The sequence below is a fragment of the Podarcis erhardii genome (assembly GCF_964252035.2).
Source record: "Podarcis erhardii genome assembly, chromosome: 3".
Lineage (NCBI taxonomy): Eukaryota > Metazoa > Chordata > Lepidosauria > Squamata > Lacertidae > Podarcis > Podarcis erhardii.
In genome coordinates this window covers 121,310,398-121,322,839 of record NC_138507.1, presented here as the reverse complement: position 1 = coordinate 121,322,839, position 12,442 = coordinate 121,310,398, and the positions used below count along the sequence as shown (strand labels likewise).

Here is a 12,442-nt window from a genome sequence, read left to right as displayed (position 1 = left end):
AACCGCCAGAAGGCCCTCGGCGCTGGACCTCAGCGTCCAGGCAAAACGGTGGAGTTGGTAGACAGCTGCCCTGGATACAGAATTGACCTGCACCTCCATGGACAGCTGTGAGTCCAAAATGACTCCCAGGCGGCGCACCTGGTCCTTCAGGGGCACAGTTACCCTATTCAGGACCAGGGAGTCCTCCACACCCGCCCGCCCCCTGTCCCCCAAAAACAGTACTTCTGTCTTGTCAGGATTCAACCTCAATCCATTAGCCGCCATCCATCCTCCAACTGCCTCCAGACACTCACACAGGACCTTCACTGCCTTCACTGGTTCTGATTTGAAAGAGAGGTAGAGCTGGGTATCATCTGCATATTGATGGACACCCAGTCCAAATCCCCTGATGATCTCTCCCAGCGGCTTCATATAGATGTTAAAAAGCATGGGGGAGAGGACGGAACCCTGAGGCACCCCACAAGTGAGAGCCCAGGGGTCTGAACACTCATCCCCCACCACCACTTTCTGGACACGGCCCAGGAGGAAGGAGCGAAACCACTGTATAACAGTGCCCCCAGCTCCCAGTCCCTCTAGACGGTCCAGAAGGTCCACAAACTCCCATCCCTAATGCATCCCTGGACTGCTTGTCTTCCAGTGTAATTTTGCATGTGTCTACTCAGAAGTAAGTCTCACCTGAAATCAATCAGAGAAAGTGAGCAGAAGAGTTCAGCCTTAATCTGAAACTTTTCACCATATTCACCCTGCTTTACCTTTAATTGCCCGAGCAAGAAAAAAGAAAGTTCACATTTGGATGGCTAAACACCTTCCATAACCATTGCTCTATCTATAATAAGAGGCAGAAAGACAGAGAGACAGACAGACAGATAGATGTGTCTGCTTTCAAGCCAAGCCTCATATCTGGGAACAAGAAAGGACAGACACTGCCATCTGGTGGGAGAAACATTGAAGTGCGTGGTAGGTAAAGCAGGAGGGGAAAATGGGTCAACAGTTCCCTCTAGTGGATTCATGGTAGCATGACTTTCTTTCTTTCTTTCTTTCTTTCTTTCTTTCTTTCTTTCTTTCTTTCTTTCTTTCTTTCTTTCTTTCTTTCTTTCTTTCTTTCCTTCCTTCCTTCCTTCCTTCCTTCCTTCCTTCCTTCCTTCCTTCTTTCTCTCTTTCTCTTTCTTTCTTTCTTTCTTTCTTTCTTTCTTTCTTTCTTTCTTTCTTTCCCATCTAGCTGAGTTTCCCCAGCCACTCTGGGCAGCTCCCAACCGAGCGTTAAAAACAATGCAGCGTTAAATATTAAAAGCTTCCCTAAACAGGGCTTCTAAGGGATGTGGGTGGTGCTCTGGATTAAACCACAGAGCCTAGGAATTGCCGATCAGAAGGTCGGCGGTTCTAATCCCCATGACGGGGTGAGCTCCCGTTGCTCAGTCCCTGTTCCTGCCAACCTAGCAGTTCAAAAGCACGTCAAAGCACAAGTAGATAAATAGGTACCGCTCCAGCAGGAAGATAAACGGTGTTTCCATGCACTGCTCTGGTTTGCCAGAAGCGGCTTAGTCATGCAGACCACATGACCCGGAAGCTGTACGCCGGCTCCCTCGGCCAGTAAAGCGAGATGAGCGCCGCAACCCCAGAGTCGTCCGTGACTGGACCTAATGGTCAGGGGTCCCTTTACCTTTACCTTTACCTTTAAGCAGACCCTAGGACCTTCTGGTCCAAGTCCTTGCAATGCAGCTGTTGTTTACAGGAATTGAACCTGCACCATGGCATTGTCTGCACCTACTCTAAGCAGCTGAGCTATGCATAAGGCAGCGGGTGAGGGTGGAATAGGTGATCTGGCACTGCACAGACATGACATTTGCAACATCCATCCAAATCTCATGAACTTTCCCACAAAGAATCCCTGGAACTATTGAGCATAACCACAGAGAACTACAATTCCCAGCACCCTGCACAAAAACTACGGATGCAAATGCACTCATGATCTCTCTGAGACCAGAATAAGCAAGGCTCTTATTTAAGTACATGGAAGTGAGAGCTGGACCATGAAAAAAAGGCTGATCGTCTAAGAATGGATGCTTTTGAATTCTGGTGCTGGAGGAGACTCTTGAGAGTCCCATGGACTGCAAGAAGATCAAACCTCTCCATTCTGAAGGAAATCAGCCCTGAGTGCTCACTGGAAGGACAGATCCTGAAGCTGAGGCTCCAAGACTTTGGCCACCTCATGAGAAGAGAAGACTCCCTGGAAAAGACCCTGATGCTGGGAAAGATGGAGGGCACAAGGAGAAGGGGACGACAGAGGACGAGATGGTGGGACAGTGTTCTCGAAGCTACCAGTGTAAGTTTGACCAAACTGCGGGAGGCAGTGGAAGACAGGAGTGCCTGGCGTGCTCTGGTCCAGGGGGTCACGAAGAGTCGGACACAACTAAACGACTGAACAACAACAACTATTTAAGTACAACACACACACATACCCCCCAAAATCAGGGGTGAAAACAGCCTGTCCTGGCCACGAGGCTCGTTGCTCAAGCAACCCTACCTCGCAAGAAACATTGGCCCGAGTTGTGAGCCACCCAGGACCACTTTTTAATTACTTTCCTGCAAGCAAAGCCCAGGTGTTCCATCTCGGGGCGATGGTGTTTGCATTCCTACGAAGTCATAATTCATAGAAATTGAAAGGAAGGGGGAGGGACATTCCAATGGGGAAGCAAGGAACTGATGCCTCACCCAGGCCACACCTCACCCTAGTGCATGTTTTGTTTCTCCCTCCCTTTTTAATTGCCCAAATCAAAGCCTGCCAAGGAGGCTGGAGGCACTTTATAAAATAAGAGCTCTCCATCGCCCTTCGCACTGCCAAACCTCTGAGGCGGAGCAGGCAAGGATCTGAACCCAGCTCACCCAAGCCCCGCACAGCCTCTCTGAACGGCTGCGTAAAAATCATAGAATCGCAGGGCTTTAAGGGAACCCCGGGTCATCCAGTCCAACCCCCTTGCAACGCAGGAACTGCAGCTGAAGAATCCGACCCGATCGTCTTCCCGATCTGTTTAAAAACCTTGCCATGAAGGAGAATCCGGCACCTTCTGAGGGAGTCCTACCATGCTTTTTAACAGATGTCACCACCAGATGTCAAAGAGAAAAATAACTACCAAACTTTTAGAAGACATCTAACAGGCAGCCCTGTTTAGGGAAGCTTTTAATATTTAATAGGTTATTGTATCTTAGTGTTCTGTTGGAAGCCGCCCAGAGTGGCTGAGGAAACCCAGCCAGATGGGCGGGGTATAAATAATAGTTTTATTATTATTATTAACATCTACATGCAGCCGCTGGGAGAGATTATCAGGGGGTTTGGGCTGGGTGTTCATCAATATGCGGATGATACCCAGCTCTACCTCTCTCTCAAATCAGAACCAGTGAAGGCGGTGAAGGTGCTGTGTGAGCGTCTGGAGGTGGTTGGAGGATGGATGGCGGCTAACAGATTGAGGTTGAATCCTGACAAGACAGAAGTACTTTTTCTTAGGGGACAGGAGTGGGGCAGGTGTGGAGGACTCCCTGGTCCTGAATGGGGTAACTGTGCCCCTGAAGGACCAGGTGCGCAGCGTGGGATTTTGGACTCACAGCTGTCCATGGAGACACAGGTCAATTCTGTGTCCAGGGCAGCTGTTTACCAGCTCCATCTGGTACACAGGCTGAGACCCTGCCTGCCTGCGGACTGTCTCACCAGAGTGGTGCATGCTCTGGTTATCTCCCGCTTGGACTACTGCAATGCACTCCACGTGGGGCTACCTTTGAAGGTGACCCGGAAACTACAACTAATCCAGAATGCGGCAGCTAGACTGGTGACTGGGAGAGGCCGCTGAGACCACATAACACCGGTCTTGAAAGACCTACATTGGCTCACAGGACGTTTCCGAGAACAATTCAAAGTGTTGGTGCTGACCTTGAAAGCCCTAAACAGCCTTGTTCCAGTATACCTGAAGGAGCGTCTCCACCCCCGTCACTCAGCCCGGACACTGAGGTCCAGCACAGAGGGCCTTCTGGCGGTTCCCTCACTGCAAGGTTACAGGGAACCAGGCAGAGGGTCTTCTCGGTAGTGGCTCCCGCCCTGTGGAACGCCCTCCCACCAGATGTCAAGGAAATAACTACATGACATTTAGAAGACATGTGAAGGTAGCCCTGTTCAGGGAAGTTTTTAATGTGTGACATTTTGATGTATTTTTAATCTTTGTTGGAAGCCACCCAGAGTGGCTGGGGAAACCCAGCCAGATGGGCGGGATACAAATAATAAATTATTATTATTACCCTCCCTCGCAAGGACGTTGTGAGGATTAGATGGGGAGGAGAGCTTCATGTGGCACCTTCAGGTGCTGAGAGGGAAGGTGGGATAGGAATGTAATAAAGTCGGGGAAAGAAACTTTAATAGCCTTTTTAGATCCTCCCCCCCAAATATAATCAATGGGAGGAAAACCAGAGCTTTGGATTTAACAGATTCAAACCCAAATAAAGAATCAAATCGGAATAACACAGAGCAAGTCCAAAACATTGTCAGGCTGTTTCTAAATGGCCTTGTGGTTGCTGCACACATACCTGAAGCACACAGGGACATCCCCCAGGGGTTTCCGCTGAAGTAATGGAATGAGAGGCAGCGGTGGTGTAGTGGTTAGAGTCAGGCAAGGACCTGGGCGACCAGGGTTCAAATCGCCACTCAGTCTGCATGCTCTCTGGGTGGCCTTGGGGTCCAGTCACTGCCTCTCAGCCTAAACTACCTCACAGGGTTGTTGTAGGGTTGCAATAGGGAGGAGAACTACGTACGACACCTTCAGTTTCTTTGAGGAAAAAGTAGGGTATAAATGTCATCTTGATGATGATTCAGTAATAGCAAGTAGGAGAAGAAAAACCCAGAGAAACGTGGGGTTATCAGGCCATATCATTTTATTATAAAATATATTTCATATTGCCGTTGTAAAAATTACATTTCACATTTTTTTTTTGTTTTGCTTACAATAAAAAATAATACTTGGAAGACAATCAAAAAAGAAAAGCTCCAATTAAGAGACAGTAATTCACCGATACGATATATTCCCCCCGTTAGGCTTGGTAGCGTATCACCATCCAAACAGCAGCTATTATTGGCGGGTTACAAGATCTCATCCTTTCCCCTTTCCTGTCCAAACGCCTCGTAATAACTGGGGGGGGGTGCGCCCCTCGCCCTTTCCCACCCTGCCAGCAACCCAGCAAGCTCACAAAAATGGCCATGTTGCATTCCTTAGCTTCCTAAGGAGATCTTGACAGACGGACAGTTTGGAGAGGACGGCTAGCATCTTGGAACTTCTGAACTGGCTGGTGTGTGACTTGTGCGAGGGAGAAAGGGCAGAAAAAATGGAGGTTCCTGGTTCTTTCTCTCCCCACACCTTTGTTAAACTCTTTCAAAAGAGAAGAAGAAAATTGCTGGTGATCAGACTGGTCCCTTTTCTCATGCACCCACAAAATTGTTTGCACCAGTGTGTGTGTGATGTGTGTGTATGTGTGTATGTATGTGTGAAGATTTCTACCAAATGCAAAAAGGAGTTTGTATCCAGGCAACTAGAAATGCAGGTAAAGCCCACCAGGATGAGCTAACAAAAATGTCTATGCATGCCCGACAGGTCACGACATCCACACATGCACATACCCACGCAGCCCTTTCCATGTGGGATTTCGCTGGTAGTTTATTTTGGCTGGGGTGAGTTGTAGTCCAACAACATCCACAAAGGGTCCCCTGTTCCCATCCCCGATCAAAACCCAAGCGTTCGTTTTTTCTTTCCTGGTAGGAAGGGGTCATAAATGAGTTCTGGATTGAACCAGACATTGTGCAATGGGTCAGTTTGTGCCGGTTTTCTGCACAAACTCTTCCTCTCTGTCTGTCTCGTGTGGGCTCCCAGCCTCCCAACGAAAACTCAACGGTTCACAGTGCAAAGTGTAAATTAGAAAACAGCTCCCACCTCTTCCTATTAGTGCCTGGTAGAAAAGATTCCTATATACATGTGTACAAAAGTCCTCTTAAGTGGGGCGGGAGATCCAGCCCACAGCGGTGTGTGCAGATCTTTCCTGGGTCTTCGACTCACGCGATTTCTGTCTCGCAAAGTCAGGATACAGAAATGACAAACCTGGACCGTTCGATTGGGGAAAGAGAGACACTGGATGGACAAGAATATAGGTGGCGTGCAACAGAGTAATTGTACAAGTGTGGGATTTCGTGCTAACACAACAAGATTCCCCTCTGATGTGTGCCCCGTTATGGGATGAGAAACCCCTAGGATTTAGATTTAGGAGGTATAGAGGGAGGGAGAGAAAATTTCTGTTGCACAAGAACAAATTCTGATCACAGAATGGTGGACCGAAAGCCCTGCAAAACTGGAATCAATGGGTTGAGGAACTTGGCTTGAATACAACCCTATATTTTTCTTATTTTAAAAAACCCCTTTAGAAGTAAGGATATACCCATGTCCTTAAAGATGTGGCAACGAAAAACAGCTCATAGAGTTCAGTTGCAGGAGCTGCCATTTGTTAGGAAGGCTACAAACACACCTGTGGTCAGAGGAGAGACCCCCGACCCCATTTTACAGACAGGTGAGGAAAAGAGAGACTTTTCACTATAAAAAGTTCTACGTAAGAAACTCGACCACATTTCAAGGGAAATTGAGAGAATGGGCTGGGAAAACGAGAAAGGGGAAGGGAAGAGATTTTTAAAAATGAGATCTAAACATTTAGGCTATTTTCCCAAACAGAGGAAAGGGGAGCTCAAAGCTGTAAAGAAAATCCAGAGGAACAGCTGTTTTGGCCATCGGAAATAGCAAATATTTTGCTGTCGGTTCATTTCCTGCCAAGGGAAAAAACTGAAGTTACCTGCAATAGTTGCAAGGCTATCGTTGATCGAAGCCGGATTGTGTACTTTGGGGCCCTGAAATAATTTGCAGAACACCTCTCTGGACATCATGCAGAGACCCAAGATGAAGGTCACAGCTTTTGAAGTGGTGATGGGATTTGTGTATTGCTGGTTTCTATTGAGTGCAAAGTCCCGAAGCTCCCACCATGCCACAATTCAAAAAGGAAGGCGCTAGTCCACAGCGTGGCAACACACAGGCATGCCAGCCATCGGAGTTACATGTGGGGCCACAAAGCGCTTGGTGGGGAGGACCAGAGTCTAGGAAGCAGAGCATCTTGAGTGGAACGAAGCAGGCTGCACCTTAAACCTGGCTCCTCAATGAGGGCTAGTCTCATGCATAGGCAGCCCTCGCAGTCAGTCTGCCAGGAGGAGGCAGAATGAGCCAGCCCTCCCTGTTCCCATCACTCGCCCCTAGTTTCTGGCCATCACATGCAGATGTAAAGTCCGCTATCCTAAGTGTAGAGACAACAGGATTGCGCCCTTTCGGTGCAGGGGAAGTTGTGCGCCCTAGGAAATAATGGCAAAGCGGAAATCTGTTGCATGGGTAGATTGTTCCCTCGAGTTTCCATTGCGTTCTGGGTTCCCTCCCACCCCACGACTTTGACAAGCGAGGTTTTTTTAAAAAGAAAGAAAAAGGCTAGGCATACATAAAACCACAGACCTACGTTGTCCAGTCTAACTTGTACTGCACAGCTCAGAAAATAAAAAGAGACGGTGGGGAACTCTTATCCCATGGAATGAAACAAAAAAAAATAAAATACTGACAACAAATATATTCCTATGCAAGCTTAGCTTTTCCTTTTTTACTTTCCAAAATTTAAGTGCTATAGAATTTTGGAACGAGGCATTTGATGAACAAGGCCAGGGGTTGGAGCATACAGCAACCAGGGCGCTGCTTTTAGCAGTGAGTATAACTCATCGCCTCCCCGCTGACGGAGTGCACATTCCTTTAATAGCTCGGTAACAGCAGGAAATATTCCCCAACCCCGGGGTTTTTGCAGCTTAGCAAGAGAAAGCCAGATACCACCATGCTTACCCCAAAGTCCTTTCTTTTTTCTTTCCTTTTTCCTTTACAAATTATTTCTCTGTTTCCACCTCCTCCTTAATCACCTTTTAACAAAACAAAACAAAAACCAGAAGCGAAAAAGAGATTCCAAAGGGCCTAGACTTCTGCCAGTGAAGAAACTGGTCTCAAGACAAATTAGTTCTGATGGGGAAGAGAGGTCAGGCGACTCCTTCAGGAGCAGAAACAGAAAATTTTGGAAATCCGGTAGATTTTTGCCGGACCTCAGAAAGGTCAAATGCAGCTACAGATCAATATTTCTGAAGAAGGATGAATGAGATTTCCAAAGAAACGTCTCTGATGCCCCAGATTATTTGTCCCCAAAATTTAAACACAGCTGTCAAAAAGACAAGGTTTCCGCATCATAATTCATGACGGCATCTTTTTCCAAAAAATGCACACTGCTTTGAAGAAATCGTTTTGTTGGGTCTCTGGGCCATAATAAAGATTGATTTGATTTGAAGATATTGAGAGAACACAAATATCCCAAAATCTCACATTTGGAAATATAAAAATGCAGAAATCTGGGCTCAAGCTTTGGGTGATCCAATAATCCACTGATTCCCTGGATGTTCAAAGCGCTCAAATAAGACCCACATTTTGGCGTCGACCAGCTTTAGCACTGACCAGGAGTCTGGGCTTAGGGAAATAAAAAATCCGACATACTGTGTATAGCAGCATCCCGCAACTTTCGGGTGTTCCAGATGTATTGGACCAGATCTGCCAACCAGCCGCAGCTGGCACAGTTCTGGTCCAAAGGATCAGGAGATTGAGGGAGGCTGGTGTTTATGATGCGCAAAATGACAACAAAGAAAAACACAAAATTTTCAACAAGCACCGATAATATACATAACTCCTTTAAAAAAAAAAAAACTCTCCCACCCCAAGCCTTAAAAAGTACCCTTAAAAGTAAAGCAGGGCTAGCTTTTATTTTCTGTAAAGAAATCCTCGTTCTCAGAGTGTTCATTGTTCATTCCGTTGCTCTTTTCGCAAGGAGAGATCTGTGTCTTTAGTTTATGGCTCATGATTATCAAAACGCAGGTGACTGGGACGGGGGGAACCACATAAGCAATCCGAAAAAGCTGTCCGGGCAACGGGTTTTTGTGGAGGGAGGGAAGCGCTCCCCCAAGGAAGGGAAACCACGATTCGTTAACAAGCACATCTCTGTTGTGACTGGCAGCCCCAAAGTTTAGTGCCCTCAATGAGGACTCCCTCCTTGCGCAGTGCTGTACCCACAACCGAGAGAAAAGCAGATGGAGTCATGTGACAAATTGTGGGTGGGGGCCCACACCTCTCCCCCAGGGTTCTGGGGCCTAAATGGAAACCGCTGGGAACGTGGTGTGTTAAAGCAAGTTGAAAATCCGATTTTTTAAAAAAGTACTACCTAAACTTTCATTCCCCCCCCCAACCTGGGGGTGCAGGGAAACAGGGCTTCAACATTCCTGGAGTTTTTAAATCTCCTGTCCCAAGACATCCCTGGGCTACTTTTATCGTTCCCCAGCGAGGAGATCTAGTTCTCTGCATTGATTGTCATTTGGCAACTGCACTGACTGCTGGCAGCACTAGGCTAGAAAGAGGGTTTTCCCCAAAATGTTTTGCCCTTCCACACAACTGCACAGCGTGAGCCAAGTGCATTCTCCCAGCATGCTCTGCAAAATGGCGCAGGTTGGGTGCATTGGCGACAAACGGTCTGGATTGCATGCACAACGGGTCTGACCTTGAAGAGGAAGGAAGGAAGCAAATTCCTCGACCGGACGCCCTGCCAGTGTTTCGGACTACAACTCCCATCAGCCCCAGCCAGCCCAAAACATTGGCAGGGGGGGCCAAGCTGAGGAAGGCCACGATAACGGCGTTTATGCCCTGGCACCCATGACTTTTGCTCGCTCCAGTTCGGACCAGAGCACCCACAAAACCACCCTATGGTCTTGATGGGCAAGCCCATCATTAAGCAAAAATATGATTTCCTCCCTCAGGTAACGCCGGGTCTGGCCTTTGAGGGAGGGGGCAACTGAAGCCACACGAGAAATCCTCAGGTGCCCCAGGGCTGTTTTGCACATTAAATTTTAGGTGTAAAATGGGGGGATGAAAGCATAAATCAAAGCAATATAGCCAGGTTTCTTCCACTTCAATGAAACAAGCTGGATTGTAGCTTGATGCAATGATTGTTCTTTTGACAGCGTAATGTTTAAAAGGAAGGGAAAAAACACCCAGGGCTTGGGTGCAAGCGTGTAATTCCTCCCGGGCACCAGAAGGGGGAGACAGTCCACAGGAAGTCAGCCACGCCCCTTCCTCCTTCAGCTGATGGACCCAGCACCCTCTCGATTTGGGGTTAGCTAAGGGATGCTCCTATGCACTCCATATGGCAACCACCGACCCAAACACTCAGCCAACTACGTTTGGAGGGAACAGTTCAGGAAAAAAGGTTCTTTGGTCCCTGGGCACACCGAGAAACAAGTCTGTTAAGCTACACCAAGCCAAAAACTCTCTTTCCTCCCCACTTTGCCCCTCTTATTTACAAACAGAAAGGGAGGTGCTGTGTTTGTGTATGTGTGTTAAAAAATAGGAGGAAAAGGTGTGTTTTAAAAAAAACGAACATTCCCACAAAACACTGAAAATTAGGAAGGAAAAAAACCTGCCGGATGTAGAATATACGGAGCCCAGGACGGGATCTCGAGATCTCCGCTGAAGCACGGGGAGAGTGGCTTCCAAGGGCGCGGACGCTGCAAAAACACAGAGGTCTGGCCCCTTGGTGCTTGGCTGGCAGCGAGAGAGAGAATTGCTCCCTCCATCTTGGGAAACTTGCATGCGCTCAGTCCAGGAATCGCTGGCAGGCCTTTTTCCACCGGCAGGCGGTGCACCACTGGTCGCGGTGCTCGATGCCGTAGACCTTACGGCACTTCTTGGCTTCGCCGCGGACTTTCCTGCGGGAGAGAGAAAGGCAGGGGACAGGCGTTGAACGAGACGCAGGAGAACTTCCTAGGGCCATGAAAACAGGGGGACAGAGGCGGACAGCAGCCTTTGTTGCAGTCCTGGGGGGGGGGGGGCGTCTTCTAGGCGTGTTCAGAACTACGCCCACTCTGGGAACCACGGGGCCAAACGAAAAGGAAGTCAAGAAGGCCTTGTTCAAAATAAATGTTGCTGAGTGTTTCTGATGAAGGCAGCCCTGTTTAGGGAGCTTTTTAATATTTGGAGTTTTATTCTGTTTTGGGGGTTCTGTCGGGAGCCGCCCAGAGTTGCTGGGGAAGCCCAGCCAGATGGACAAGGTATAAATAATAAAATATCATCATCATCATCATGTCAATTTTACCTGTGGACTGCCATCTGTCCAGATTTTAATTTGCTCTGAACTAAATTTTAAGATGTATTTTAATTAATTGATTGCCTGTTACTATGTTCTTTGTATACTGTGTTAGTTTTATGTTGTTAGCTGCCCTGAGCCCGGCTCCAGCCGGGGAGGGCAGGGTACAAATTGAAATTGTTGTTGCTGTTGTTGTCGTTATATATATATATAATCTTGGCAGCACAAATAGTGATCACAACTCAATCAGAAACTGCCCAAAATCTTACACCAGATATTTGATACTGCTGACTCTGGAATATAGCTATAATACAGGAAAATCAAAGAATCGTATAACTGAAGAGTTGGAAGGGTCTTTGAGGATCATTTAGTCCAAATTCCTGCAAGGCAGGAATATGCAGCTGTCCCATACGGGGATCAAACCTGCAACCTTGGCGTTATCAGCACCACACTCTATCCAACTGAGCTATCCAGGCAGACTTAAATCACACATAATTTGTGATTTCTACAAGGACTAGAACCTCCAGACACCTTTGATAGGATTTGGCATTCTGTTATGACATTCATCCATTCGTTCCTTCCTTTATTTCCTCCATCCCTAGATCTCAGTGCAGTCCAGAACCATCATTTTCAAATCTGTCACAAGCCTGGCAAATGTAGAACAATACTTGATGATCTGGGCTTGGTTATTTTAATTCATGTGCAGCTTACCCATTCTAGGTGTCTATTTTACAGTTCGTTTCCCCCCATCTTTTAATTTTTGCCTGTTGCCGTAATTGTTGTTCTCTATTTTATATGCATTGTAAAATAAATTGATAATAAAAAGCTATTAGGAAGTTTGTAATGTTTGACACTTTATTATGTTTTTATATGTGTCGGAAGCTGGCCAGAGTGGCCAGGGGAACACAGCCAGATGGGTGGGCTATTATTATTACTATTATTACTATTATTATTATTATTATTATTATCATCATCATCATCATCATCACAGTCATACCTCGGGTTACAGATGCTTCGGCGGTCACACATGCGCAGAAACTCTAAATCGCACTTTGCGCATGCGCAGAAGCGCCGAATCGCAACCCATGTGTGCACAGATGCGCCGCTGCAGGTTGTGAACGCTGCGGGTTGTGAACGTGCATCCCGCATGGATCACGTTCGCAACCCGAGCGTC

General features: G+C 47.3%; 1 protein-coding gene across 2 annotated transcripts in view; it reads right to left on the bottom strand.

The window, feature by feature from the left end:
• Window positions 1–6,429: 6,429 nt before the first annotated feature.
• Window positions 6,430–12,442, bottom strand: part of ZNF395 (zinc finger protein 395) — a 59,183-nt gene continuing 53,170 nt past the window's right edge. For both annotated transcript variants that reach the window (XM_081854787.1, XM_081854786.1), the window contains exon 10: window positions 6,430–10,891. In XM_081854787.1, the coding sequence (XP_081710913.1) occupies window positions 10,780–10,891 (112 nt within the window). In that variant the 3' untranslated portion in view covers window positions 6,430–10,779. The remainder of the gene's footprint in view (window positions 10,892–12,442) is intronic.